The sequence below is a fragment of the Haliaeetus albicilla genome, chromosome 31 (genome assembly GCF_947461875.1).
Source record: "Haliaeetus albicilla chromosome 31, bHalAlb1.1, whole genome shotgun sequence".
In the NCBI taxonomy this organism is placed as follows: domain Eukaryota; kingdom Metazoa; phylum Chordata; class Aves; order Accipitriformes; family Accipitridae; genus Haliaeetus; species Haliaeetus albicilla.
The window spans coordinates 244,481-267,589 of record NC_091513.1 but is presented as its reverse complement, the minus strand read 5'-3'; the positions used below and the strand labels follow the sequence as shown (position 1 = coordinate 267,589).

Here is a 23,109-nt window from a genome sequence, read left to right as displayed (position 1 = left end):
GCGATTTGAAGAGGGAGGGATCATTTTTATTTGGGGGGGGGTGTCGTTATTTTATTGCCCCCCCCCCAAATTTTTTTGGGGGGGGGTCCTGTAGCGCAGCCAGGAGGGTCTCGACGGCCCTGGAAGGGGGGGGGACACACAAAAAAAAAGGGTTTTAGGGACCCCCCCGGGGGGGGGAGACCCCCCCCAGGGTTTTGGGGGGGTGGAGGGAAGGGGGGGGACCCCCCCAAAAAAAAATTTGGGGTTTTTTTTTTTTGGGGGGGGGGTCGTACCGCAGGCGGCCCCGCAGCGCCCGGCATCGGCCCCGCAGCAGCTGCAGGAGGGGGTCAGCCGCAGCTCCTGGGGGGCGGGGGGGTCAGCTGCCCCACAAGTGACCCCCCCGGACCCACAAGTGACCCCCCCGACCCATAACTGGCCCCCCCGGACCCACAAGTGACACCCCCAGACCCACAAGTGACCCCCAGACCCACAAGTGACCCCCCCGGACCCATAAGTGACCCCCCGGACCCACAAGTGACCCCCAGACCCACAAGTGACCCCCCAGACCCATAAGTGACCCCCCCAGACCCACAAGTGACCCCCCCAGACCCACAAGTGACCCCCCCGGACCCACACGTGCCCCCCCGGACCCACAAGTGACCCCCCCGGACCCACACGTGCCCCCCCGGACCCATAACCGACCTCCCCTGGACCCATAATTCTGCTGCAGGACGTCACCAGCGGCCGCATCCTGACCCACGGCGCGGTCACACGGCGCCTGCGGGAGACACGGACCCACAGCTCAGCCCCACGGCCCCATCCTGCCCCACGGCTCAGCCCCACGGCCCCATCCTGCCCCACGGCCCCATCCTGCCCCACGGCCCCATCCTGCCCCACAGCTCAGCCCCACGGCTCGATCCTGCCCCACGGCTCAGCCCCACGGCCCCATCCGGCCCCACGGCCCCATCCTGCCCCACGGCTCAGCCCCACGGCCCCATCCTGCCCCACAGCTCAGCCCCATGGCCCCATCCTGCCCCACGGCTCAGCCCCACGGCCCCATCCTGCCCCACAGCTCAGCCCCACGGCTCGATCCTGCCCCACGGCTCAGCCCCACGGCTCTATCCTGCCCCACGGCTCAGCCCCATGGCCCCATCCTGCCCCACGGCTCAGCCCCACGATTCCATCCTGCCCCACGGCTCAGCCCCACGGCTCCATCCTGCCCCACGGCTCAGCCCCACGGCCCCATCCTGCCCCACGGCTCAGCCCCACGGCCCCATCCTGCCCCACGGCTCAGCCCCATGGCCCCATCCTGCCCCACGGCTCAGCCCCACGATTCCATCCTGCCCCACGGCTCAGCCCCACGGCTCCATCCTGCCCCACGGCTCAGCCCCACGGCCCCATCCTGCCCCACGGCTCAGCCCCATGGCCCCATCCTGCCCCACGGCTCAGCCCCACGATTCCATCCTGCCCCACGGCTCAGCCCCACGGCCCCATCCTGCCCCACGGCTCAGCCCCACGGCCCCATCCTGCCCCACGGCTCAGCCCCATGGCCCCATCCTGCCCCACGGCTCAGCCCCACGATTCCATCCTGCCCCACGGCTCAGCCCCACGGCCCCATCCTGCCCCACGGCTCAGCCCCATGGCCCCATCCTGCCCCACGGCTCAGCCCCACGATTCCATCCTGCCCCACGGCTCAGCCCCACGGCTCCATCCTGCCCCACGGCTCAGCCCCACGGCCCCATCCGGCCCCACGGCCCCATCCTGCCCCACGGCTCAGCCCCACGGCCCCATCCTGCCCCACAGCTCAGCCCCATGGCCCCATCCTGCCCCACGGCTCAGCCCCACGGCCCCATCCTGCCCCACAGCTCAGCCCCACGGCTCGATCCTGCCCCACGGCTCAGCCCCACGGCTCTATCCTGCCCCACGGCTCAGCCCCATGGCCCCATCCTGCCCCACGGCTCAGCCCCACGATTCCATCCTGCCCCACGGCTCAGCCCCACGGCCCCATCCTGCCCCACGGCTCAGCCCCACGGCCCCATCCTGCCCCACGGCTCAGCCCCATGGCCCCATCCTGCCCCACGGCTCAGCCCCACGATTCCATCCTGCCCCACGGCTCAGCCCCACGATTCCATCCTGCCCCACGGCTCAGCCCCACGGCTCCATCCTGCCCCACGGCTCAGCCCCACGGCCCCATCCTGCCCCACGGCTCAGCCCCACGGCCCCATCCTGCCCCACGGCTCAGCCCCATGGCCCCATCCTGCCCCACGGCTCAGCCCCACGATTCCATCCTGCCCCACGGCTCAGCCCCACGGCCCCATCCTGCCCCACGGCTCAGCCCCACGGCCCCATCCTGCCCCACGGCTCAGCCCCATGGCCCCATCCTGCCCCACGGCTCAGCCCCACGATTCCATCCTGCCCCACGGCTCAGCCCCACGGCCCCATCCTGCCCCACGGCTCAGCCCCATGGCCCCATCCTGCCCCACGGCTCAGCCCCACGATTCCATCCTGCCCCACGGCTCAGCCCCACGGCTCCATCCTGCCCCACGGCTCAGCCCCACGGCCCCATCCTGCCCCACGGCTCAGCCCCACGGCCCCATCCTGCCCCACGGCTCAGCCCCATGGCCCCATCCTGCCCCACGGCTCAGCCCCACGATTCCATCCTGCCCCACGGCTCAGCCCCACGGCCCCATCCTGCCCCACGGCTCAGCCCCACGGCCCCATCCTGCCCCACGGCTCAGCCCCATGGCCCCATCCTGCCCCACGGCTCAGCCCCACGATTCCATCCTGCCCCACGGCTCAGCCCCACGGCCCCATCCTGCCCCACGGCTCAGCCCCACGGCCCCATCCTGCCCCACGGCTCAGCCCCACGGCCCCATCCTGCCCCACGGCTCAGCCCCATGGCCCCATCCTGCCCCACGGCTCAGCCCCACGATTCCATCCTGCCCCACGGCTCAGCCCCACGGCTCCATCCTGCCCCACAGCTCGATCCTGCCCCACAGCTCAGCCCCACGGCTCGATCCTGCCCCACAGCTCAGCCCCACGGCCCCATCCTGCCCCACGGCTCAGCCCCACGGCCCCATCCTGCCCCACAGCTCAGCCCCACGGCTCGATCCTGCCCCACGGCTCAGCCCCACGGCCCCAACCTGCGTTGGTGGCCCCGGGGCATGCTGGGAGCCCTGCCTGCCCGTGTCACGTGACTTCAAACATGGCTCCCGCCGCAAACCATCATGGGAATCGTCCCTCATAGGCCGCCCGGTGTCACGTGACTTCAAACATGGCTCCCGCCGCGGAGCATCCTGGGAGCCGCGCTCCTCTGACGGCGCCCGCCGGCGCAAAGCATCATGGGAGTCGTCCCTCATAGGCTGCCCGGCGTCACGTGACTCCAAACATGGCTGCCGCCGCAAAGCATCAGGGGAGTCATCCCTCATAGGCTGCCTGCTGTCACGTGACTCCAAACATGGCTCCCGCCGCAAAGCACCATGGGAGTCGTCCCTCGCAGGCCGCCCGGGGTCACATGACTCCAAACATGGCTCCCGCCGCAAGGCATCCTGGGAGCCGTCCCTCGCAGGCCGCACGGAGTCACGTGACTTCAAACATGGCTCCCGCCGCAAAGCATCAGGGGAGTCGTCCCTCGGAGGCTGACCGGGGTCACATGACTCCAAACATGGCTCCCGCCGCAAGGCATCCTGGGAGCCGCGCCCCTCCCAGGCGCCCCGGGAGGCGGAGCCGAGCGAGGCCCCGCCCCACAGGGACACACCCGGCGCCGACTCCACCCCCCGGCGCCGCAACCGCCATTGGAGGAGGGGGTCGCCGGGGGCGGAGCTTGACAGGAGGGAGGGGCGGCTCGGCAGCTCCGCCCCCAACGGGGGTGTGACCCAAGCGTCCGGGGGCGGAGTCTCGGGCGTCCGGGGGTCGCGACCTCCTGGGCGTGGCCGGGCGGGGCGGGCGGTGCTGCTGAGAACGGCCTCGCTGGGGGGGGGAGGGGAGGGGAGGTTGGGGCGGGACCCCAAATCCTGACCCCGCCCAGGGGCGGGGGGGCACTTGGGGGGCACTTGGGGGTCTGGGGGGGCAGTTATGGGTCTGGGGGCACTTGGGGGTCCAGAGGGGGTCACTTAGGGGGCAGTTATGGGTCTGGGGGGGCACTTGGGGGTCTGGGGGGGCCACTTAGGGGTCTGGAGAGTTACTTAGGGGGCAGTTACAGGTCTGGGGGGGCACTTATGGGTCTGGGGGGCGGTTAGGGGGCAGTTAGGGGTCTGGGGGGGTGGTTATGGGTCTGGGGGGGCACTTGGGGGTCTGGGGGGGCGGTTAGGGGGCAGTTAGGGGTCTGGGGGGGCACTTGGGGGTCTGGGGGGGCGGTTAGGTGGCAGTTAGGGGTCTGGGGGGGCGGTTATGGGTCTGGGGGGGCAGTTGGGGGTCTGGGGGGGCACTTGGGGGGCAGCTACGGGTCTCGAGTGTTACTTAGGGGGCAGTTATGGGTCTGGGGGGGCAGTTAGGGGGCAGTAATGGGTCTGAGGGGGCACTTGGGGGTCTGGGGGGGCCACTTAGGGGTCTGGAGAGTTACTTAGGGGGCAGTTATGGGTCTGGGGGGGCGGTTAGGGGGCAGTTAGGGGTCTGGGGGGGCAGTTATGGGTCTGGGGGCACTTGGGGGTCCAGAGGGGGTCACTTAGGGGGCAGTTATGGGTCTGGGGGGGCACTTGGGGGTCTGGGGGCACTTGGGGGTCTGGGGGGGCCACTTAGGGGTCTGGAGAGTTACTTAGGGGGCAGTTATGGGTCTGGGGGGGCACTAAGGGGTCTGGGGGGCACTAAGGGGGCAGTGACAGGTCTGGGGGGGCAGTTATGGGTCTCGGGGGCACTTGGGGGGCCACTTAGGTGTCTGGAGAGTTACTTAGGGGGCAGTTATGGGTCTGGGAGGGCACTTGGGGGTCTGGGGGGGCCACTTAGGGGTCTGGAGAGTTACTTAGGGGGCAGTTATGGGTCTGGGGGGGCACTTGGGGGTCGGGGGGGCACTTGGGGGGCAGCTACGGGTCTCGAGTGTTACTTAGGGGGCAGTTATGGGTCTGGGGGGGCAGTTAGGGGGCAGTAATGGGTCTGAGGGGGCACTTGGGGGTCTGGGGGGGCCACTTAGGGGTCTGGAGAGTTACTTAGGGGGCAGTTACAGGTCTGGGGGGGCACTTATGGGTCTGGGGGGCGGTTAGGGGGCGGTTATGGGTCTGGGGGGGCACTTGGGGGTCTGGGGGGCGGTTAGGGGGCAGTTAGGGGTCTGGGGGGGCGGTTATGGGTCTGGGGGGGGCAGTTGGGGGTCTGGGGGGGCGGTTAGGGGGCAGTTAGGGGTCTGGGGGGGCGGTTATGGGTCTGGGGGGGCACTTGGGGGTCTGGGGGGGCGGTTAGGGGGCAGTTAGGGGTCTGGGGGGGCGGTTATGGGTCTGGGGGGGGCAGTTGGGGGTCTGGGGGGGCAGTTGGGGGGCAGCTACGGGTCTCGAGTGTTACTTAGGGGGCAGTTATGGGTCTGGGGGGGCAGTTAGGGGGCAGTAATGGGTCTGAGGGGGCACTTGGGGGTCTGGGGGGGCCACTTAGGGGTCTGGAGAGTTACTTAGGGGGCAGTTATGGGGCTGGGGGGGCACTTAGGGGTCTGGGGGGGCACTTAGGGGGCAGTTAGGAGTCTGGGGGGGCCACTTAGGGGTCTGGAGAGTTACTTAGGGGGCAGTTATGGGTCTGGGGGGGCAGTTGGGGGTCTGGGGGGGCACTTGGGGGGCAGCTACGGGTCTCGAGTGTTACTTAGGGGGCAGTTATGGGTCTGGGGGGGCAGTTATGGGTCTGGGGGTCACTTGGGGGTCCGGGGGGGGGATCACTTGTGGGGCAGCGTTGACTCCCACCCCCCCCCTACCTCCTCCGCAGCAGCCGGGCCGTCCTCTCCTCCAGGCCGAGTCCCTGCGTGAATGAGGGGGGGGAAAACCCGGGGAATGACGTCAGATGACGCAAGAAGCTGACGCAAAAAATACCCCCCCACCCCGCCCCTCCCCGCCCCACAACTTCTGGGGGTCGCCCCGAGGCCTCACCGGCTCCATGGGGCGGCCTCTGCCCCCTTCTCCCCTCCACCCGCCGCGAAATGGCGGCCGGCGCCAACATGGCGGCGGACTACAGCTCCCGTCACGCCCCGCGCCTCCCTCTGTCCCCCTCCCTCTGCCAGCGCTTCTCGAGCTGTGATTGGTCAGCCGAGGAGACGAGCGGGCGCGGCGGCCAATGGGAGGCGAGGGCGGGAAAAGGCAGGATGGTGGCGGGGAAAAGGCGGCGGACTACAACTCCCGTCATGCCTCGTTCTCCCCGCCCTGTCCTGCGCTTCTTGGGTTGTTGATTGGTCAGGGGAGGAGACGAGCGGGCGCGGCGGCCAATGGGAGGCGAGGGCGGGAAGGAGGGGGAGGAAGGCGGCGGCGGCTGAGGGGAGCGGTGTGAGGAGGAAGAGGGGGGGAGAGGAGGAAGAGCGGAGGGTTTTGGGGGGATTTTGGGGGGATTTGGGGATTTTGGGGAGGTTTGGGGGCGATTTTGAGGGGTTTGGGAGCGATTAGGGGGGATTTGGGGGGATTTTGGGGGGACTTGAGGGGCTTTGGGGGGGTCAAGGAGGGCTCTGAGGGGAGGGGGGGACACATTCTGTGAGGAAAAAAAGGGGGGATACCCTTCTAACCCCCCCCAGAGGGGTCTTGGGGGGGGACACCCCCTTATAAACCCCCCCTTGGGTTTTTTTCGGGGGGCACGACCCCCCCTTGGGGGTTTTTTTTTTGGGGGGGGGTGACCCCTCTAACCCCCCCCCCAGACCCCCGGCGCCATGCTGGCCGTCAAGGTGAAGGTGGAGAAACCAGGTACCCCCCCCCCCGCGGTTTTTTTTTGGGGGGGGGCACCAGGTTTCCTTCCCTGGCCCCCCCCCCTTGTCCCCTTTTTTGGGGTGTCCCCCCCTGATATTTTTGGGGTGTCCCCCCCCCTTTTTAAAGACCTCGAAGCCGCCTCTGCCCGCAGCCGCCTGGACGCCGTCCTGCAGGAGCTGCTGGAGCGCAGCCAGGGCCCCAGGTTTGGGGGGGGGACACCCCAAAAAAGGGGGTGGAGGAGCCCTAAAAATGGGGTGGGGGCCTTAAAAAATGGGGTGGGGACCAAAATATTGGGCTGGGACCCCCAAAAATGGGGTGGGGACCCTAGAAAATGGGGGGGACACACCCTAAAAAACTGGGGGGGCCCAAATAATTGGGCAGGGACCCCAAAAAATGGGGTGGGGACCCAAATAAGGGGGTGGGGGACCCAAAAAGTGGGGTGGGGACTTTAGAAAATGGGGGGGACACTCAAAAAAATTGGGTGGGGGGCCTAAAACATGGGGTGGGGGACCCAAAAAGTGGGGTGGGGACCCAAATAATGGGGTGGGGGGCCTAAAACATGGGGTGGGGGACCCAAAAAGTGGGGTGGGGACTTTAGAAAATGGGGGGGACACTCAAAAAAATGGGGTGGGGGGCCTAAAACATGGGGTGGGGGACCCAAAAAGTGGGGTGGGGACCCAAATAATGGGGTGGGGGGCCTAAAACATGGGGTGGGGGACCCAAATAATGGGGTGGGGGACCCAAAAAGTGGGGTGGGGGACCCTAAAAAATGGGGTGGGGACCAAATATTGGGCTGGGACCCCCCAAAATGGGGTGGGGACCCTAGAAAATGGGGGGGGACACCCTAAAAAACTGGGGGGGACCCAAATAATTGGGCAGGGACCCCAAAAAATGGGGTGGGGACCCTAAAAAATGGGGTGGGGGACCCAAAAAGTGGGGTGGGGACCTTAGAAAATGGGGGGGACACCCAGAAAATGGAGTGGGGGGCCTAAAACATGGGGTGGGGGCCCCAAAAATTGGGGTGGGGGACCCTAAAAAAATGGGTGGGATCCCCAAAAGTGGGGGGTGGCCCTAAAAAATTGGATGGGGACCCAGAAAATGGGGCGGGGACCCCCAAAAATGGGGTGGGGACCCCAAAAAATCGGGGGGGGGCCCAGAAAATGGGGTGGGGACCCTAAAGAACTGGGGGGGGCCCAAATAATTGGGTACGGACCCCCAAAAAATGGGGTGGGGGCCCTAAAAAATGGGGTGGGAGACCCAAAAAATTGGGGTGGGGGACCCTAAAAAATGGGGGGGACCCCAAAAAACCCAGGGGGGGCTTCCTAAGGGGTTGCAGGCGGGAATTTTTGGGGGGGGTCCCCAAAATTTGGGGGGGTCACAGGGGGGACCCTAAAACTTGTGAAACTGGGGGGGGGGGGGACACACCCCAAAAGTTTTGGGAGGGGGCTGGGGTTTTGGGGGGGGGGCTCCTGGATTTGGGGGTCCCCCCCTTGAATTTTTTTTGGGGGGGGGACTTGAATTTTGGGGGCCCCCCCTGAAATTTGGGGGCCCCCCCTTGAATTTGGGGTGCAGGGAGCCGATGGAGGAGGAAGCGGGGAAGGCGCCCGGAGACGCTCTCAGCAAGTGAGGGGGGGGCACCCTAATTTGGGGGGGGGCACCCTAATTTTGGGGCGGGAACCCCCCCAATTTTGGAGGAGGGCACCCTAATTTTGGGGGGGGCACCCTAGTTTGGGGGTGACATCCTAATTTTGGGGAGCAGCACCCCGATTTTGGGGGGGGCACCTTAATTTTGGGGGGGGCACCCTAATTTTGGGGAGGAGCACCCCAATTTTTGGGGAGGGCACCCTAATTTGGGGGAGCAGTACCCCAATTTTGGGGGGGACACCCTAATATTTTGGGGGGGCACCCTAATTTTGGGGAGGGCACCCTAATTTTTGGGGGGGCACCCTAATTCGAGGGAGCGGTACCCCAATTTCTGGGGGGGCACCCTAATTTTTTGTGGGGGACACCCTTATTTTGGGGGGAGCACCCCAATTTTGGGGTGAGCACCCGAATTTTTTTGTGGGGGGCACCCTAATTTTGGGGAGGGGCACCCAGATTTTGGGGAGGGCACCCTAATTTGGGGAGGACCCCAATTTTCGGGGGGAGCACCCTGATTTTTGGGGGGGGCACCCTAATTTGGGGGGAGCACCCCAATTTTGGGGAGGGACACCCCAATTTTTTGGAGGGGGGCACCCTAATTTAGGGGAGGTGCACCCTAATTTGGGGGGGAGCACCCCAATTTTTTGGGGGGCACCCTAATTCTGGGGGTGGGCACCCCAATTTTGGGGGGGCACCCTAATTCTGGGGGTGGGCACCCCAATTTTGGGGAGGGACACCCCAATTTTTTTGGAGGGGGGCACCCTAATTTAGGGGAGGTGCACCCTAATTTGGGGGGGAGCACCCTAATTTTGGGGGGGAGGAGCCCAATTTTTTGGGGGGGGCACCCTAACTTTGGGGGGGAGCACCCCAATTTTTGGGGGGGCACCCTAATTTTGGGGAGGGGCACCCCAATTTGGGGGGGCACCCTAATTTGGGGGAGCAGCACCCCAATTCCTAGGGGGGCACCCTAATTTTTTGGGGGGGACACCCTAGTTTTGGGGGGGAGCACCCCAATTTTGGGGGGGCACCCTAATTCTGGGGGTGGACACCCCAATTTGGGGGAGGGGCACCCTAATTTTTGGGGGGGCACCCTAATTTTGTGGGGGGGGCACATTTTTTGGGGGGGCACCCTAATTTTTTGGGGGTGGCACCCTAATTTTGGGGGGGAGCACCCTAATTTGGGGTGGGACCCCAATTTTTGGGGGGGGGGAGCACCCATATTTTGGGGGCGCCCCCCCTTAACCCCCCCCCTTTTCGTTGCAGGGAGGCGTCGCCCACCGCCCCGGGGAAGAGGTGAGTTGGGGGGGGGGGGTTGGTCCCTGCCCCACAAGTGGGTGCTGCTGCCCCATAAGTGGGTGCTTCTGCCCCACAAGTGGGTGCCCCCCACCCCAAAAAAAACGGGGTGCCCCCCCCCCCAGGCCGTCGGGTCGCTTCTCGCAGCAGCGGCGGAAGAAAAGGCGGGAAACGGAGGAGGGGCTTCCCGACCCCGCCCAGCAGCGTCACAGTGAGCGGGGCGCCGTGGGGCTGCCCCATAGCGCCGTGGGGCTGGGGGGGGGGGGGGTCGTCGTAACCGCTGTGGGGCGGGGGGGTGTTTCGGGGGGTTTTGGGGTGCTATGGGGCTGCCCCGCAGCTGCTGTGGGGCTGGGGGGGGAGCGCGGTCGAAGCGCTGTGGGGCTGCCCCATAGCGCTGTGGGGCTGGGGGGGACGCCGTGGGGCTGGAGAGCTCCCAGCCGTCCCGCTATGGGGCTGGGGAGGACGCTATGGGGCTGGAGAGCTCCCCCCTGTTGTGCTATGGGGCTGGGAAGGACGCTATGGGGCTGGAGACCTCGTAGACATCTCGCTATGGGGCTGGAGAGCTCCCAGCCATCCCACTATGGGGCTGAGAAGGACGCTATGGGGCTGGAGAGCTCCCAGCCGTCCCGCTATGGGGCTGGGGAGGACGCTATGGGGCTGGAGACTTTTCTCTCATCCTGCTATGGGGCTGGGGAGGACGCTATGGGGCTGGAGCCTTCTCTCTCATCCCGCTATGGGGCTGGGGACCTCCCAGCCGTCCCGCTATGGGGCTGGGGCGGACGCTATGGGGCTGGAGAGCTCCCAGCCGTCTTGCTATGGGGCTGGGAGAGATGCTATGGGGCTGGAGAGCTCACAGCTGCCTTGCTATGGGGCTGGGAAGGATGCTATGGGGCTGGAGACCTCCTAGGCATCCCGCTATGGGGCTGGGAGGGACGCTATGGGGCTGGAGACTTCTCTCACATCCCGCTATGGGGCTGGGGACCTCCCAGCCGTCTCTCTGTGGGGCTGGGAGAGACGCTATGGGGCTGGAGATCTCCTAGGCATCCCGCTATGGGGCTGGGAGGGACGCTATGGGGCTGGAGAGCTCCCAGCCGTCCCGCTATGGGGCTGGGGAGGACGCTATGGGGCTGGAGACTTCTCTCACATCCCGCTATGGGGCTGGGGACCTCCCAGCCGTCCCGCTATGGGGCTGGGGCGGACGCTATGGGGCTGGAGAGCTCCCAGCCGTCCTGCTATGGGGCTGGGGAGGACGCTATGGGGCTGGAGACTTCTCTCTCATCCCGCTATGGGGCTGGAGAGCTCCCAGCTGTCTCGCTATGGGGCTGGGAAGGACGCTATGGGGCTGGAGACCTCCTAGGCATCCCGCTATGGGGCAGGGAAGGACGCTATGGGGCTGGAGACTTCTCTCTCATCCCGCTATGGGGCTGGAGAGCTCCCAGCCGTCCCGCTATGGGGCTGGGGAGGACGCTATGGGGCTGGAGACTTCTCTCACATCCCGCTATGGGGCTGGGGACCTCCCAGCCGTCCCGCTATGGGGCTGGGGCGGACGCTATGGGGCTGGAGAGCTCCCAGCCGTCCCGCTATGGGGCTGGGGAGGACGCTATGGGGCTGGAGACTTCTCTCTCATCCCGCTATGGGGCTGGAGAGCTCCCAGCTGTCTCGCTATGGGGCTGGGAAGGACGCTATGGGGCTGGAGACTTCTCTCACATCCCGCTATGGGGCTGGAGACCTCCCAGCCATCTTGCTATGGGGCTGGAGACCTCTCAGTGTTTTGCTATGGGGCTGGGAGAGACGCTATGGGGCTGGAGACCTCCCAGCCGTCCCGCTATGGGGCTGGGGAGGACGCTATGGGGCTGGAGAGCTCCCAGCCGTCCTGCTATGGGGCTGGGAAGGACGCTATGGGGCTGGAGACTTCTCTCTCATCCCGCTATGGGGCTGGAGAGCTCCCAGCCGTCCCGCTATGGGGCTGGGAGAGATGCTATGGGGCTGGAGATCTCCTAGGCATCCCGCTATGGGGCAGGGAAGGACGCTATGGGGCTGGAGACTTCTCTCATATCCCGCTATGGGGCTGGAGACCTCCCACCCATCTTGCTATGGGGCTGGAGACCTCTCAGTGTTTTGCTATGGGGCTGGAGACCTCATAGACATCTCGCTATGGGGCTGGAGACCTCTCAGTGTTTTGCTATGGGGCTGGGAGAGACGCTATGGGGCTGGAGACCTCCCAGCCGTCCCGCTATGGGGCTGGGGAGGACGCTATGGGGCTGGAGAGCTCCCAGCCATCCTGCTATGGGGCTGGGAAGGACGCTATGGGGCTGGAGACTTCTCTCACATCCCGCTATGGGGCTGGAGACCTCCCAGCCGTCTCGCTATGGGGCTGGGGAGGACGCTATGGGGCTGGAGCCTTCTCTCTCATCCTGCTATGGGGCTGGAGACCTCCCAGCCGTGTCGCTATGGGGCTGGAGACCTCCTAGGCATCCCGCTATGGGGCAGGGAAGGACGCTATGGGGCTGGAGAGTTCTCTCACATCCCGCTATGGGGCTGGAGACCTCCCAGCCGTCCCGCTATGGGGCTGGGGAGGACGCTATGGGGCTGGAGCCTTCTCTCTCATCCCGCTATGGGGCTGGAGACCTCCCAGCCGTCTCGCTATGGGGCTGGGGAGGACGCTATGGGGCTGGAGCCTTCTCTCTCATCCCGCTATGGGGCTGGAGACCTCCCAGTTGTCTCGCTATGGGGCTGGGTGGGACGCTATGGGGCTGGAGACCTCCCAGCCGTCTCGCTATGGGGCTGGGGAGGACGCTATGGGGCTGGAGCCTTCTCTCTCATCCCGCTATGGGGCTGGAGACCTCCCAGCCGTCTCGCTATGGGGCTGGGCGGGACGCTATGGGGCCGGAAACCCCCCCCAACCCACTACAACTCTCCCACCTCTCCCCCCCCCCACCCCCCCAAAAAACCCCCAAGCCCGAGCGCTATGGGGCGGGCCGTGGGTCTGACCCCCACTAACCCCCCTCGCCGTGGGTCGCCCCACAGACACCTACGTCATCAAACTCTTCGACCGGAGCGTGGAGCTGGGCCAGTTCCCCGAGGGGACCCCCCTGTACCCCGTCTGCCGAGCCTGGATGCGCAACTGCCCCACGGCCAGGGGGGGCGCGGCCCCCCAGCACCCCACGGCGCCGCCACGCCCTGAGGTGAGACCCCCGACTGCCCCCCGAGTGCGCGCGGGACCCCCGAGTGCGTGTGAGACCCCCAAGGGCGTGCGGGACCCCCAAGTGTGTGTGGGACCCCCAAGTGCGTGTGAGACCCCCAAGGGCGCGTGGGACCCCCAAGTGCCCCCCAAGTGTGTGCGGGACCCCCAAGTGCGTGCGGGACCCCCAAGTGTGTGTGGGACCCCCAAGGGCATGTGGGACCCCCAGGTGCCCCCCAAGTGCTCGTGGGACCCCCAGGGGCCCCCCAAGTGCGTGTGGGACCCCCAAGTGCCCCCCAAGTGTGTGTGGGACCCCCAAGTGCGTGTGGGACCCCCAACTGCCCCCCAAGTGCGTGCGGGACCCCCAAGTGTGTGTGGGACCCCCAAGTGCGTGTGAGACCCCCAAGTGCGCGTGGGACCCCCAAGTGCGTGTGAGACCCCCAAGGGCGCATGGGACCCCCAAGTGCCCCCCAAGTGCGTGCGGGACCCCCAAGTGCGTGCGGGACCCCCAAGTATGTGCGAGACCCCCAAGTGCGTGCGGGACCCCCAAGTGTGTGTGGGACCCCCAAGTGCGTGTGGGACCCCCAAGGGCATGTGGGACCCCCAGGTGCCCCCCAAGTGCTCGTGGGACCCCCAGGGGCCCCCCAAGTGCGTGTGGGACCCCCAAGTGCCCCCCAAGTGCGTGTGGGACCCCCAAGTGCGTGTGGGACCCCCAACTGCCCCCCAAGTGCGTGCGGGACCCCCAAGTGTGTGTGGGACCCCCAAGTGCGTGTGAGACCCCCAAGGGCGCGTGGGACCCCCAAGTGCCCCCCAAGTGCGTGCGGGACCCCCAAGTGTGTGCGGGACCCCCAAGTGCGTGCGGGACCCCCAAGTGTGTGTGGGACCCCCAAGGGCATGTGGGACCCCCAGGTGCCCCCCAAGTGCGTGTGAGACCCCCAAGTGCACATGAGACCCCCAAGTGCCCCCCAAGTGCGTGCGGGACCCCCAAGTGCCCCCCAAGTGCTCGCGGGACCCCCAAGTGCCCCCCAAGTGTGTGCGAGACCCCCAAGTGTGTGTGGGACCCCCAGGTGCCCCCCAAGTGCGCGCGGGACCCCCAAGTGCCCCCCAAGTGTGTGTGGGACCCCCAAGTGCGTGCGGGACCCCCAGGTGCCCCCCAAGTGCGTGTGAGACCCCCAAGTGCGTGCGGGACCCCCAGGTGCCCCCCAAGTGCGCATGAGACCCCCAAGTGCCCCCCAAGTGCTCGTGGGACCCCCAAGTGCCCCCCAAGTGTGTGCGAGACCCCCAAGTGTGTGTGGGACCCCCAGGTGCCCCCCAAGTGCGCGCGGGACCCCCAAGTGCCCCCCAAGTGTGTGTGGGACCCCCAAGTGCCCCCCAAGTGCGCGTGGGACCCCCGAGTGCGTGTCCCCCCCCACGGCGCGACCCCCACGTAGCCCCACGGGGTGAGGGGAGATGTCGGGGGGGTGTCGCTGGGGTGTGGTGCCCCCCCCCCCAACTTAGGGGGCTGGCCCTATAGTTTCGCTATGGGGCAGGGGGGGCCCCAATATTTTGCTATGGGGCGGGGGGGCCCCAATATCTTGCTATGGGGCGGGGGGGCCCCAATATCTTGCTATGGGGCAGGGGGGGGCCCCAATATTTCACTATGGGGCGGGGGGGGACCCCAAAGTTACGCTATGGGGCAGGGGGGGGCCCCAATATTTTGCTATGGGGCAGGGGGGGGCCCCAATATCTCGCTATGGGGCAGGGGGGGACCCCAAAGTTTCGCTATGGGGCAGGGGGGGGCCCCAATATTTCGCTATGGGGCAGGGGGGGACCCCAAAGTTTCGCTATGGGGCAGGGGGGGGGCCCCAATATTTCGCTATGGGGCAGGGGGGGACCCCAAAGTTACGCTATGGGGCAGGGGGGGGGCCCAATATTTCGCTATGGGGCAGGGGGGGACCCCAAAGTTTCGCTATGGGGCGGGGGGGCCCCAATATCTCGCTATGGGGCAGGGGGGGGGCCCCAATATTTCGCTATGGGGCGGGGGGGGCCCCAATATCTCGCTATGGGGCAGGGGGGGGCCCCAATGGTGTCGGGGGGGGCTGTGATGATGTGGGGCGCCCCCTGACCCCCCCCCGTGTCCCGTGTCCCCCCCCCCCAGGGCGCCGCAGGGCATGCTGGGAAGGGGGAGGACATCTACGAGCTGCCCCCCCCCGGCCCCCCCGGGGGCCCCCCCGCATCCCCTCCCCCCTCGGCCCCGAGGAGGGGGCGCCCCCCCCCGGATCAGGTGAGACCCACAAGTGACCCCCCCGGACCCACAAGTGACCCACAAGTACCCCCCGGGACCCCCAATTTCCCCCCCCGGGACCCCCAATTTCCCCCCCCCGGGACCCCCAAGTACCCCCAGTTCCACGCTGGGACCCCCAATTTCCCCCCAGGACCCCCCAAGTACCCCCCGGGACCCCCAATTTTCCCCCCCAGGACCCCCAATTCCACCCCGGGACCCCCAATTTTGCCCCCTGGACCCCCAAGTAACCCCCCAGGACCCCCAATTTCTCCCCCTGTGACCCCCAATTCCACCTTGTGACCCCCAAATAACTCCCCAGGACCCCAAGTACCCCCCGGGACCCCCAATTTCCCCCCCAGGACCCCCAATTCCACCCCGGGACCCCCAAGTACCCCCCTGGGACCCCCAAGTGACCCCCAATTCCCCCCTGGGACCCCCAATTTTCCCCCCTGGGACCCCCAAGTCCCCCCCTGGGACCCCCAATTCCACCCCGGGACCCCCAAGTCCCCCCCTGGACCCCCAATTTTCCCCCCTGGGACCCCCAAGTCCCCCCCTGGGACCCCCAATTCCACACCGGGACCCCCAAGTCCCCCCCTGGGACCCCCAATTTTCTCCCCCGGGACCCCCAAGTAACCCCCTGGGACCCCCAAGTCCCCCCCAGGACCCCCAATTCCACCCTGGGACCCCCAAGTCCCCCCCTCGGACCCCCAAGTGACCCCCAAGTACCCCCCCAGGACCCCCAAGTAACCCCTGGGACCCCCAATTTCCCCCCGGGACCCCCAAGAAACCCCCTGGGACCCCCAATTTTCCCCCCCAGGACCCCCAATTCCACCCCGGGACCCCCAAGTCCCCCCCTGGACCCCCAAGTAACCCCCCAGGACCCCCAATTTCTCCCCCTGTGACCCCCAATTCCACCTTGTGACCCCCAAATAACCCCCCAGGACCCCCAAGTCCCCCCCTGGGACCCCCAATTTTCTCCCCCCGGGACCCCCAAGTACCCCCTGGGACCCCCAATTTTCCTCCCTGTGACCCCCAATTCCACACCGGGACCCCCAAGTCCCCCCCTGGGACCCCCAATTTTCTCCCCCGGGACCCCCAAGTAACCCCTGGACCCCCAAGTCCCCCCCTCGGACCCCCAAGTGACCCCAAGTCCCCCCCTGGGACCCCCAATTCCACCTTTTGACCCCCAAGTGACCCCCCGGGACCCCCAAGTCCCCCCCTGGGACCCCCAATTTTCTCCCCCCGGGACCCCCAAGTAACCCCCTGGGACCCCCAAGTCCCCCCCAGGACCCCCAATTCCACCCTGGGACCCCCAAGTAACCCCTGGACCCCCAAGTGACCCCCAAGTCCCCCCCGGGACCCCCAATTCCACCCGGGACCCCCAAGTCCCCCCCTGGGACCCCCAATTTTCTCCCCCGGGACCCCCAAGTCCCCCCCAGGACCCCCAATTCCACCCCGGGACCCCCAAGTACCCCCCTGGGACCCCCAAGTGACCCCCAATTCCCCCCTGGGACCCCCAATTTTCCCCCCTGGGACCCCCCAAGTCCCCCCCTGGGACCCCCAATTCCACCCCGGGACCCCCAAGTCCCCCCCTGGGACCCCCAATTTTCTCCCCCCGGGACCCCCAAGTACCCCCTGGGACCCGCAATTTTCCTCCCTGTGACCCCCAATTCCACACCGGGACCCCCAAGTCCCCCCCTGGGACCCCCAATTTTCTCCCCGGGACCCCCAAGTAACCCCCTGGGACCCCCAAGTCCCCCCCTCGGACCCCCAAGTGACCCCCAAGTCCCCCCCTGGGACCCCCAATTCCACCTTTTGACCCCCAAGGGACCCCCCGGGACCCCCAAGTCCCCCCCTGGGACCCCCAATTTTCTCCCCCCGGGACCCCCAAGTCCCCCCCAGGACCCCCAATTCCCCCCTGGGACCCCCAAGTAACCCCTGGACCCCCAAGTAACCCCCCCAGGACCCCCAATTTCTCCCCCTGTGACCCCCAATTCCACCTTGTGACCCCCAAATAACCCCCCAGGACCCCCAAGTCCCCCCCCTGGGACCCCCAATTCCACCCCGGGACCCCCAAGTCCCCCCCTGGGACCCCCAATTTCCCCCCCCCCCGGGACCCCCAAGTACCCCCAGTTCCACGCTGTGACCCCCCAAGTACCCCCCAGGACCCCCAAGTAACCCCTGGGACCCCCAATTTCCCCCCGGGACCCCCAAGAAACCCCCTGGGACCCCCAATTTTCCCCCCCAGGACCCCCAATTCCACCCCGGGACCCCCAAGTCCCCCCCTGGACCCCCAAGTAACCCCCCAGGACCCCCAATTTCTCCCTTGTGACCCCCAATTCCACCTTGTGACCCCCAAATAACCCCCCAGGACCCCCAAGTACCCCCCTGGGACCCCCAATTCCACCCCGGGACCCCCAAGTCCCCCCCCTGGGACCCCCAAGTGACCCCCAAGTCCCCCCCTGGGACCCCCAATTCCACCTTTTGACCCCCCAAGTGACCCCCCGGGACCCCCAAGTCCCCCCCTGGGACCCCCAATTTTCTCCCCCCGGGACCCCCAAGTAACCCCCTGGGACCCCCAAGTCCCCCCCAGGACCCCCAATTCCACCCTGGGACCCCCAAGTAACCCCTGGACCCCCAAGTGACCCCCAAGTCCCCCCCGGGACCCCCAATTCCACCCGGGACCCCCAAGTCCCCCCCTGGGACCCCCAATTTTCTCCCCCCGGGACCCCCAAGTCCCCCCCAGGACCCCCAATTCCACCCCGGGACCCCCAAGTACCCCCCTGGGACCCCCAAGTGACCCCCAATTCCCCCCTGGGACCCCCAATTTTCCCCCCTGGGACCCCCAAGTAACCCCTGGACCCCCAAATAACCCCCCAGGACCCCCAAGTACCCCCCTGGGACCCCCAATTCCACCCCGTGACCCCCAAGTACCCCCCTGGGACCCCCAATTTTCCTCCCTGGGACCCCCAATTCCACACCGGGACCCCCAAGTCCCCCCCTGGGACCCCCAATTTTCTCCCCCCGGGACCCCCAAGTCCCCCCCAGGACCCCCAATTTTGCCCCCTGGGACCCCCAAGTAACCCCTGGACCCCCAAGAAACCCCCCTGGACCGCCAAGTCCCCCCCAGGACCCCCAATTCCACCCTGGGACCTCCAAGTCCCCCCCTGGGACCCCCAATTTTCTCCCCCCGGGACCCCCAAGTCCCCCACAGGACCCCCAATTCCACCCTGGGACCCCCAAGTGACCCCCAGTTTCCCCCCCCGGGACCCCCAATTCCACCCCGTGACCCCCAAGTACCCCCTGGGACCCCCAATTTTCCTCCCTGGGACCCCCAATTCCACACCGGGACCCCCAAGTGACCCCCCAGGACCCCCAAGTCCCCCCCCGGGACCCCCAATTCCACCCTGGACCCCCAAGTCCCCCCCCGGGACCCCCAATTTTGCCCCTGTGACCCCCAATTCCCCCCCCGTGACCCCCAGGATGTCACCGCCTCCCGGTGATGTCGCTGCGCCTGTGGTGATCTCACTGATGATGTCATCTCTCCCCCCGCCCCCGCAGCTGCCCGACCCCCCCCCCTTCGATGTCGTCGCTGATTTACAAGAACATGGAGCGGTGGAAGAGGGTGCGGCAGCGGTGAGTGGGGGCTACTGGGAGCACTGGGAGCACTGGGGGGGGGCGCGCGGGGGGACTGGGGGGGCACTGGGGGGGGGACATGGGGACACTGGGAGATACTGGGAGGGCACTGGGAGCACTGGGGGGGGACATGGGGACACTGGGAGGGCACTGGGGGGGCACTGGGAGATACTGGGGGGGCACTGGGAGATACTGGGGGGGACATGGGGACACTGGGAGATACTGGGAGGGCACTGGGAGATACTGGGGGGGGACATGGGGACACTGGGAGGGCACTGGGGGGGCACTGGGAGATACTGGGGGGGGACATGGGGACACTGGGAGATACTGGGAGGGCACTGGGAGCACTGGGGGGGGGACATGGGGACACTGGGAGGGCACTGGGGGGGCACTGGGAGATACTGGGGGGGCACTGGGAGATACTGGGGGGGACATGGGGACACTGGGAGATACTGGGAGGGCACTGGGAGATACTGGGGGGGGACATGGGGACACTGGGAGGGCACTGGGGGGGCACTGGGAGATACTGGGGGGGACATGGGGACACTGGGAGATACTGGGAGGGCACTGGGAGCACTGGGGGGGGACATGGGGACACTGGGAGGGCACTGGGGGGGCACTGGGAGATACTGGGGGGGCACTGGGAGATACTGGGGGGGACATGGGGACACTGGGAGATACTGGGAGGGCACTGGGAGATACTGGGGGGGGACATGGGGACACTGGGAGGGCACTGGGGGGGCACTGGGAGATACTGGGGGGGACATGGGGACACTGGGAGATACTGGGAGGGCACTGGGAGCACTGGGGGGGGACATGGGGACACTGGGAGGGCACTGGGGGGGCACTGGGAGATACTGGGGGGGCACTGGGAGATACTGGGGGGGACATGGGGACACTGGGAGATACTGGGAGGGCACTGGGAGATACTGGGGGGGGACATGGGGACACTGGGAGGGCACTGGGGGGGCACTGGGAGATACTGGGGGGGACATGGGGACACTGGGAGATACTGGGAGGGCACTGGGAGCACTGGGGGGGGACATGGGGATATTGGGAGGGCACTGGGGGGCACTTGGAGGGGGACTGGGAGATACTGGGGGGGACACTGGGAGATACTGGGAGCACTGGGAGGGCACTTGGAGGGGTAGCGGTGAGACTGGGGATCACTGGGAGATACTGGGGGGGCACTGGGAGCACTGGGGGGGGACATGGGGACACTGGGAGGGCATTGGGGGGGGCACTGGGAGATACTGGGGGGGCACTGGGAGATACTGGGAGCACTGGGAGGGCACTTGGAGGGGTAGCGGCGAGACTGGGGAGCACTGGGAGATACTGGGAGGGCACTGGGGGGCACTAGGGGGGTACTGGGGGAGCACTGGGAGGGCACTGGGAGCACTGGGGGAGTGTTGGGGAATAGCGGGGGGGGTACTGGGAGGGGGCCGTGGGGACACTGGGAGATACTGGGGAGACTGGGGGGGGCACTGGGCGATACTGGGAGGCACTGGGAGCACTGGGGGAGACTGGGAGGGCACTGGGGGGGCACTGGGAGCACTGGGGGAGAGCAGGGGGACACTGGGAGTACTGGCGGGGGGGGCACTGGGCGGGGCTGGGCGGGGCAGTGGGCGGGGCAGTGGGCGGGGGCGTGGCCGGTGACGCGGCGCTGACGCAGGTGGCAGGAGGCGGGGCAGCGGCAGCAGCAGCGCTACGGGCCCAGCCTGCGCCTCCTGCGCCTCATCTACGAGCGCCAGTAGCCACGCCCACCCCGAGGCCACGCCCTCCGGCGCGCCACGCCCCGAGGGGCCACGCCCCTCCGGCGGGCCACGCCCCTCCAGCGGGCCACGCCCCTGGCCGGAGGCCACCCCCCCCCCCCCCCCAGGACACCCGCCCCTTGCCGACAAGCAGCAAGCTCCACCCCCTCGCGTGGCCACGCCCACGAGCCACGCCCCGTGCCGCGGACCACGCCCCTTCCCGACCCCGCCCTTTCTTCTCGACCACGCCCAGCCCGCAAGGCCCGCCCACCCCAAATAAAGGCATTCCTGCTCCACCCCGTGTGTGCGCAGCCAATGGGAAAGGGCGGGTGGGGCTCCGGGGAGGCCACGCCCATCGAGGGGTGTGGCCAGTGAGCGCACGTGACGCAATGGGCGGGGTCAAAGCGGCTTTATTGGGGGGGGAGCCCCAAAATCCACAGGATCAGCCCCAAAAAGGGAGGGGGCGGGCTCGGGGGTGGGCGTGTCCTCTGTCCCACGACGTCATCGCTCCTGTGGGCGGGGCCGGGGCAGGTCAGCCACACCCCAAAACCAGGGGGCGTGGCCAGAACCCTCCCCTCCACCTCAAACCACCCCCTAAAATTTTGGGGGGGGGGGGGGGGGGGTGGTGGTGTCCCCAAAAAATGACGCCCCGCCCTAAATAGGGTGGGTCCGCCCACATTTGGGGGACCCCGCCCCATTTCGGGGCCCCTCCCCACATTTGGGAAACCCCTCCCACCTTTGGGGACCCCCCCGAATCCCAGAGACCCCCCCAAATTTTTGGGACCCCCCAAAATTTCAGAATCCCCCAAATTTTTTTGACCCCCCCCAATTTTTTGGAGACCCCCCAAATTTTTTAGAAACCCCCCAAATTTTTGAAAATCCCCCAAATTTTTTTGAGAACCCCCCAAATTTTTTGGGAGACTCCCCAAATTTATAGAAACCCTCCAAATTTTTAGAGACCCCCCCCCCAAATTTTTTAGAGACCCCAAGTTTTTAGAACCCCCCCCCAAATTTTTTGAAAACCCCCCAAAATTTTTAGAAGCCCCCCAAGTTTTTTTGAAAACCCCCCAAATTTTTAGAAACCCCCCAAAATTTTTTTGAAACCCCCAAAATTTTTTGGAGACTCCCCAAATTTCTAGAGACCCCCCAAATTTTTTAGAAATCCCCCAAATTCTTTGGAGACTACCCAAATTTTTAGAACCCCCCCAAATTTTTAGAAACCCCCCAAATTTTTTAGAAACCCCCCCAAAATTTTTAGAAACCCCCCAAAATTATTTGAAAACCCCTAAAATTTTTTAGAAACCCCCAAAATTCTTTGGAGACTCCCTAAATTTTTTGGAGACTCCCACAAATTTTTAGAAAACCCCCAAATTTTTTTGAAACCCCCCAAATTGTTTTGAAATACTCCAAATTTTTTGAAAACCCCCAAATTTTTTGAAAACCCCCCAAATTTTTTAGAAACCCCCCAAATTTTTTGGAGACGCCCCCAAATTTTTAGAAACACCCCAAATTTTTTGAAAACTCCCCAAATTTTTTTGAAAACCCCCAAATTTTTTTGAAAACCCCCCAGAATTTTTTAGAAACCCCCAAAATTTTTTAGAAACCCCCCAAATTTTTTAGAAACCCCCCAAATTTTTTGGAGACGCCCCCAAATTTTTAGAAACACCCCAAATTTTTTGAAAACTCCCCAAATTTTTTTTAAAACCCCCCAAATTTTTTTGAAAACCCCCCAAAATTTTTTAGAAACCCCCCCAAATTTTTTAGAAACCCCCCAAATTTTTTAGAAACCCCCCAAATTTTTTGGAGACGCCCCCAAATTTTTAGAAACACCCCAAATTTTTTTAAAAACCCCCAAATTTTTTAGAACCCCCCCCCAAATTTTTTGAGGACCCCCCCAAATTTTCTGGGGACTCACCTCCGCCTCCATCCTCCGTCCTCTCCTCCCCCTGCCGGCACAAAAAACCCCCCCCAAACCCCCCAAAACCTCCATTTTTTGGGGGGGAACCCCCAAAATTTGGGGGTTTTTTTTGGTTTTTTTTTTTGGGGGGGGGGTCCCCAAAATTAGGGGGTGCCCAGGGGGAGGGTAAAGGCCAAATAATCGCCCAGCGCCCCCCAGGTCGCGCGGCGGCTCTGGAAAACGCCCACCCAGGCCCCCAGCGCCGCCGCCCACAGCCCCAGCCCCAGCGCCGAGCGCCGCACGTCTGGGGGGGGCGGGGGCGCCATTAGCATCTCATTTGCATATTCAGTTCCTTGGGGGGGGCACCCCAGAAACAGTTAAAAGGTCCCCAAAGGAGGTTGCGCCCCCCAAAAGGTCCTGCAGGGGATGGGGGGGGGGGGGAAGGATGAAGGATGGGGGGGGGTAGGAATTTTGGGGGGGGGTGGGCACCATTAGCATCTCATTTGCATATTTAATTTCATGGGGGGGCACCCTAAAAAAAGTTAAAAGGTCCCCAAGGGGGGTTGCGCCCCCCAAAAGGTCCTGCAGGGGATGGGGGGGAGGAATTTTTT

At 65.8% G+C, this 23,109-nt stretch overlaps 2 protein-coding genes and 1 long non-coding RNA gene across 4 annotated transcripts; 1 reads left to right on the top strand and 2 right to left on the bottom strand.

Annotated features, from left to right (window-relative positions):
* Positions 1-18: 18 nt before the first annotated feature.
* LOC138683200 (uncharacterized) lies at positions 19-6,119 on the bottom strand. Of its 2 annotated transcripts, XM_069774729.1 has the most exons (6): positions 6,036-6,119; positions 5,864-5,907; positions 3,123-3,948; positions 682-757; positions 273-339; positions 19-119 (listed from the first exon to the last, which is right to left on the bottom strand). In XM_069774729.1, exons 1-6 carry the CDS (start codon positions 6,042-6,044, stop codon positions 47-49), a joined length of 1,095 nt encoding a protein of 364 aa, XP_069630830.1. In that variant the 5' UTR covers positions 6,045-6,119; the 3' UTR covers positions 19-46. The 2 variants fall into 2 exon arrangements, with proteins under 2 accessions (XP_069630830.1, XP_069630831.1); XM_069774730.1 differs by lacking the exon at positions 273-339 and having other exon boundaries at positions 37-119.
* Positions 6,120-6,399: 280 nt separating this feature from the next.
* On the top strand, positions 6,400-20,976 carry LIN37 (lin-37 DREAM MuvB core complex component). The gene is made up of 11 exons (XM_069774630.1): positions 6,400-6,423; positions 6,788-6,833; positions 6,963-7,038; positions 8,409-8,459; positions 9,741-9,770; positions 9,896-9,981; positions 12,798-12,955; positions 15,089-15,214; positions 18,776-18,850; positions 20,523-20,700; positions 20,855-20,976. The coding sequence occupies exons 2-11, from the start codon at positions 6,800-6,802 to the stop codon at positions 20,974-20,976; spliced, it is 936 nt and encodes a 311-aa protein (XP_069630731.1). The 5' UTR covers positions 6,400-6,423; positions 6,788-6,799.
* Positions 20,977-20,995: 19 nt separating this feature from the next.
* Positions 20,996-22,658, bottom strand: LOC138683157 (uncharacterized). Its single transcript, XR_011322852.1, has 2 exons — positions 22,517-22,658; positions 20,996-21,111 (listed from the first exon to the last, which is right to left on the bottom strand). It is a non-coding gene; the product is annotated as an uncharacterized lncRNA (long non-coding RNA).
* Between the last annotated feature and the right edge of the window lie 451 nt (positions 22,659-23,109).